The sequence below is a fragment of the Pyrus communis genome, chromosome 2, assembly GCF_963583255.1.
Source record: "Pyrus communis chromosome 2, drPyrComm1.1, whole genome shotgun sequence".
In the NCBI taxonomy this organism is placed as follows: domain Eukaryota; kingdom Viridiplantae; phylum Streptophyta; class Magnoliopsida; order Rosales; family Rosaceae; genus Pyrus; species Pyrus communis.
Window position 1 is genome coordinate 31,808,606 of NC_084804.1, and position 6,000 is coordinate 31,814,605.

Below are 6,000 nucleotides of genomic sequence, written 5' to 3' on the forward strand. Positions count from 1 at the left end.
AAATGCAGATTGTTTCTCGTCACCGCCTTAAGTTGTGGTTGAGGCCTGTTAGACAAGTCCAACTGAGTTGGGCAAACTCCAGCTTCACAGCTTATCGTGTGTCCCTTTCTTCCGAGAAGCAACAAGTCTTTTGGTGCACTGGATAACTCGGAGTTTGTAACCCCAAAAAATGCACAATAGTCGGACCTAATTTTTGACAGACAACGGAACTTTCCTGATTTGTAGTCAATGTTACCCAAGTGCTTGTTGTCAATAGTATTTTTCATTGAAGTGAAATGCAGTTAATAAACAGTATTTGATTTGCTCTTTCTTTTCTTCTTAGTTGGTCCACTGAATAACGAAATTGTATTTCGGAATAAAACCGGAGTTCCCGCATGTTAACGTGTTTTCAGGTGCGTTTACCGATCACTCTTCCAGCGTGCGAAGTACAGCAAGCTATAAGGACTTTGCAGGTTGTTTTTTACAGGTCTCAAATTCTCCTTCCCTTCATAAATCCTCTGCTGTTGTTTCCATGCTTCAAGGCCATTTAAGAAGCCGATGACTTGGGGCAAAAAAATCATTTCGTTATGAAAATGCGACTCATCTACTGTTACCGAAAAAAAAGAAGAAAATACGGCTCGTCTACTGGAGGTAGAAGGAACCGAACTTAGAACTTAGAATCACGGATGCAAGAGTAAATGCTCTTAATTATTTTACGTAACATAAAATGTTAATGCTATTATTTCTTGACCATCTGGGCGAGAAGTCCTTTGCACACCTCATCTACTTATAAATTCATATATTAATTAAACTCTCTAGTACTACGGTCCAGTGGCAATGTCTTTATTTTTGGCTAGGGCTTTTCAAAATCCGCCCATTGTATGCAATAACGCACAACTAAGTAGGATTGGTGTGGAATTGGTTGGGAAAGAAAGAAAAAATAAGAAGCCCTGTTTTCGTGTCTATAATCGTATGTGAGATCTTGTTTTAACCGCCGGACTTAAGAATTTCTCCTCTTCCAAATAAGCATAACACAAAAAATATGTTTAAAACTAGAGTCTTTATTGTGCGGCATTAGATTGTCAAAACCAAAAATACGCCTTCTTAAAGTGGGACGAAAATGCAGGGCATACTGAATATTCCTCTTGACAATCTAATGCAGCACACTTGGCTGGACCCTGGCCAGCGATCCTGTCCCTTTCCTATCGGGACAAAAGCACGCCCCTCAAAACTATACAACCCACCAAACCAACTTGTCCAAACAAAAACTATAAAAGTCAACACAAATCCCACATAAAAAGTCAAATAAATTCATCTATACTATTACTGTTACCATCTCCACCGTTGATCAGCAACCCTTTGCTTTCTTCTTCATCTTTCTCATGCCCTTGCCTTTTATCTCTGCACTCACCCATTTCTAACCCCGTCAGCATCCTGGCGTTCAAAGACTCAGCCTCCCAATCCGTCCTCGCCACCACAACATACAGAATGGACACAGCGCATCCCACCTGAGCAGATAAGAGCCCGAACCAAAGCCCTGGAAACCCTACCTTGAGCCAGAAGGCAAGCCCGACCGCCACAGGGGTGCCCACAAAGTAGAACGACCCTAAATTGATGCGGGCACCCACGGCGGGGCGTGCCGTGCCGCGTAGGATGCCACAGCCAGTAGTTTGGGGGCAGTTGCCTAACTCGCAAATTCCCATGATTGGCATGACTGATGCAACCAAGGCTTTGACGAGCTCGTCCTTGGTGAAGAGGCCTGCCCACCTCTCTCTCAGAATCACCGTCCACGTCACGTTGATGATGCCGATCACAAATGCACATCCCAATGCCACCATCGCTGCTAGCTTCGCTTTGTATGGCTTCCCACACCCAAGCTCATTCCCAACCTGCGAAAAAGATACATGTACACATCTCAAACATCCATACAAGTAGCGAAACGCTCACATATAAGTGACTGTCAACCGTTGACAGAAGTAGAACCCGTTTATCAACGGATGACAGTCACCGACTCGCCCATGCCCTAGCACGGCTCATATAAGAATCTCATTGTGAATATAACTACTGTGGCTTGCCATACCCAAGCTCATTCCCAACGTGCAAAACATACATGCACATCACATTCAAACACGTATAAAATAAGAAGCGAAAACACTACTGACAATCGTCCATGCGCACATAAGCGATTGTTCAACTATTAACGAAATTACAAAGGCTCGTATATGGATGTCATTGTGAATATAAGATTGTGGTGACTACTATACCACTAATAAAATCTACATTTTACAGATATTTGATGGGACCCAGGAACTCAGATATTGTAATGGGATAGTGTGAAGAGTATACATCTAAAGGGATAAATGGGGTTGCTGGTGGCGATGGCTGGTTTCACTTTCTTTTGTTGGTCGAATGGAATCGTCACAGAAAGTGGAGGGAATCTTTAACAAAAGTAAGGCAATCGAATTGGGCAGTAGAACACAAGTACTTGCGCATCTTGTACAAATTTTGTCCTATCACCTTGCATGTGTGACCTATCTGGTTCCATATAAGTGATGCAATCCCCCTCACAGATAATGAAAGCACATCTTTCCATAAATAATTTCCACTTCAAATAGTTGGAATATCTCTACTCGACTGTTAGGAAATATCTTATACTCTAAAACTCTTAAAAGGGGTAAATTTTGATCATTGTATCTTTGACTAAGAGTCGAATAACTAAAATTTTAAAATATATAATATTCAGAAGCACCGACAGCGCGAAAGAACTTATTCTGCAAACAGAGGATTCTACTTGTCTTAGCATTTGGCAATGTTGCAAATATTATAATAAAAGCATTGAATTGGATGGTGCTTTAAGGGGGACCAGTGACCCTGTTGACCCTTAAAAAAAAAAAGACTACAACAAGGTACTAGATATACACGTTCACACAAATCTTCATCGCATATAAATTTCAACCAACTGTAGAGACCATAACTAATTTCATGTATGAACTAGAATAATTGTTGTCTTATATTTTTATGTAAAGGAAGGGAAGGAGATTCGAACTTGTGTTTGTCGAGAGAAATGGAGGGTTTTGGACATATTTCGACGTTGGGGAGGGTAATTTCGTTGGATTTAAAGCTAGCTCGTTCGATGAGTAGAGAAATTTGATTGGATTGAACACTCTAATGCTAGAGTCGTTATCGGGAGTGCCAATAACAACTCACTTAGTTTACTTCGATCTATGATTAATTTTGTCCCTTTTGTTGCTTCTCGTACCAAGTTGCCTAAAAAGCAAGGAAAGAACAGTATAGACACGTGTGCAACAGAAATGGTAAACAAACTAACCTGCAAGAAAAACAATAAACTATCGAGCGCATATGTGAGTTAGACCAATCAATTGATTACCTAGTGCCCACCACATTGCATTGGAGTTTAATTTTCCGTCCGTAAACTAGGGCAGTTTAAAATATCGCTACGTCCAAAGTAAAGAGACAAAAATTGATAAAGGGAATAAAAAGGAAGTTGCGAACTTACCCTGGCAGAAACACAACCACAAAGGGCCAAAGGGACAGTGTACATCATGCTAGTGGTCTGAATAAGAATCCCGGTGGCGGCCACCGCGAGTGTAGGATTCGGCAGATATCCAGCCATGACAGTCACAATCTCATACCACCACCACTCCAAACATATCGCCAAGCAGCTCGGCACCGCCAGCTTCAACAGCGGCCCAATACCACTGCACAAATCCCCAATCCCAAACGTCCATCTCATCTCCCCCTTCTTCCAACCCCACCACACGTACCCCGCCATCAGCACCGCCATGTTCAGGTTCGTCAGCACCGATGCCACGGCCACCCCCGGCACTCCCAGCCCCATCACCACCACCAAAACCACGTTCAACGGCACGTGAAACGCCACGGCTATCAGAGAGCAATACATCATGGGCTTGGTCACTTTCTGAGACCTCAGAAAAACCCTCAAAGGCTGCAAGACCGTGTTTGTCAACAAGTCCGGGAGAGAATACAAACAGTAGGTGGCGGCCATTGCAGTGATGGCCTTGTCCTGTCCCATGAAAACCATGATGGACTGGAGATTAATCCAGAGGAGGCTGATGGGGATTACGGCCAGGAGTAGGATTAAAACCATGCGCTGGAGGGAGAGGGAGAGAAGGTCATAGTTCTTGTTGCCGAATGCTTGGCTGCAAACAGGTTCGAGGCCGGATGCTAGTCCCATCAGGACAGAGTAACCGGTGATGTTGGTGAAGCCGATGGACAGTGCACCACCGGCTAGCTCTAGGCTTCCAAGCCTGCCCAGGAATAGAACTGAAACGGCGGCTCGGACAAACACCAAACAGTTCATGGCCGTTATGGGAAACGCCATCCCCCATAGCTCTCTCAGCTCTTCCCACACCTGTAAAAAATAAACAAAAGTACATGTTTGAAGACAGAGAGACAAGTAATGGAAATTTGACGATATGGGTTGGTTAAATTAGTACCTGAGAAGCAGAAGGGAACTTGTGGGAGCAAATATCCGGGTCCTTTTCTGCCATTTGTGTTTACTGCGCAAGAAAATGGTGTTTTTATTCTTTCGGAAAGAAGCGTTTAATCAAACAGTTGTTAAACTTAAACCAAATGGAACCCAATAGAGATTTGGAGTTGTACCCCTTACTAGGCGGATCAATTGGAGAAATAAACAGAAAAGAAAGCCAAAGATTGAAGAGAAATCAAGGGAAAAACTCACTTTTTTGTTAGCTTTTATAACCAGTGATTGCAGAGGGCAGAAAAAGGATGTCAGGAGTGATGGAGGAGAAAAGGTAAATGCTTAAAATGCAGAGAGAGAGGGAGAGAGAGAGTTGGGAACGGGGTTTGCTTTTTTGGGTTGATATGAAAGTTGAGGAGGCAGAAGAAGACGCAGGGCTATTGGGGGCTATAGAGTGAGAGTAGACTGTCTGGGCGTGGGTGGGGGTTTTAATTTAAAGGCGTACAAGGGAGGAGAGAGAGACCGTATAAAGTATCGTTTTTCTTTTGTTTAGAGGGAGTGAGTGGGAGAGACAGAGGCGGATGGTGAGATTATCTTAAATATTTTTATTTAAACTTAAATATAAATAATATTTGATAAAAATTGATCACATGATATACGATAAATAGACACAATTTACGAATTTTTAAGATCCTCACCAAAAAAGTCCGGAGAAGATCCTGTTGGTGTAAAAAAGATGGACATGCAGAAGAATTATGAATTGTTCGTCATTCGAATTTGTAGGGTGTTATTTATAGACTTACAAACCATGAGTATTTAGCACTCATTTATATTCATTACCTTAAATAAATGTACGTTATAAAACAAATTTATGGTATTAACTTATGAATTTACAATATTTCAGCTTGAATGTCACATTATGTCAATAAATTCAGTGGAACAAAGGAAAAAGAATATGTTAATGCAAAGTACTTTTAGGCCTAGTGCAGGTCGTGAAAGAAGCCATGAAAAGCCTAAAGAAGTTCAAGACACACAATGTCCAAGGAGCTTAGAAAAGAATGCTCCCAAATGCTATAGCCGACTACCTACAAGCTAAGCCCAACTAGGATATTGAAAGAGCTTTCCGACCGCCAAGCACATGTGGTCTGCTGACAGTTTTATGGCACAAGTCTTCCGGAACAGATCTACTTAGATGTTAATTAGGCCACATAGAAAAGACCTAGGATTGGATGTAAATGTGGTCGGAGCAATGCTCGGAGTAGTAGGGTTAGATAACCAAGGTCGATTTGGACGCTCAGTCCGCATCACTCTTATAGAAAGCGTCATTTTCGATTAAACACATGTCACCTCACCGACCAAGTGTTCATAATCTTGGGCTTTTTGGCCATCGTTCGCAGAATCTGAAGTGGTTGCAAAGTCCTAAATGTTAGTGGTAGGAAGTGCACCCTCGGGTATGTCGTGAACCTAGTCAGTCTAGAGGGGCAATCTGTCTTGATTCAATTATTAAAGAACTCAACAATTGTGATCCTCGCCAGCATCAATCCACGCTGATGACAGTA

General features: G+C 42.4%; 1 protein-coding gene across 1 annotated transcript; it reads right to left on the minus strand.

Moving 5' to 3' along the window:
• Positions 1–997: 997 nt before the first annotated feature.
• On the minus strand, positions 998–4,885 carry LOC137726991 (protein DETOXIFICATION 54). Its single transcript, XM_068465944.1, has 4 exons — positions 4,703–4,885; positions 4,458–4,520; positions 3,497–4,372; positions 998–1,868 (listed from the first exon to the last, which is right to left on the minus strand). Exons 2-4 carry the CDS (start codon positions 4,509–4,511, stop codon positions 1,281–1,283), a joined length of 1,518 nt encoding a protein of 505 aa, XP_068322045.1. The 5' UTR covers positions 4,512–4,520; positions 4,703–4,885; the 3' UTR covers positions 998–1,280.
• Positions 4,886–6,000: the final 1,115 nt, after the last annotated feature.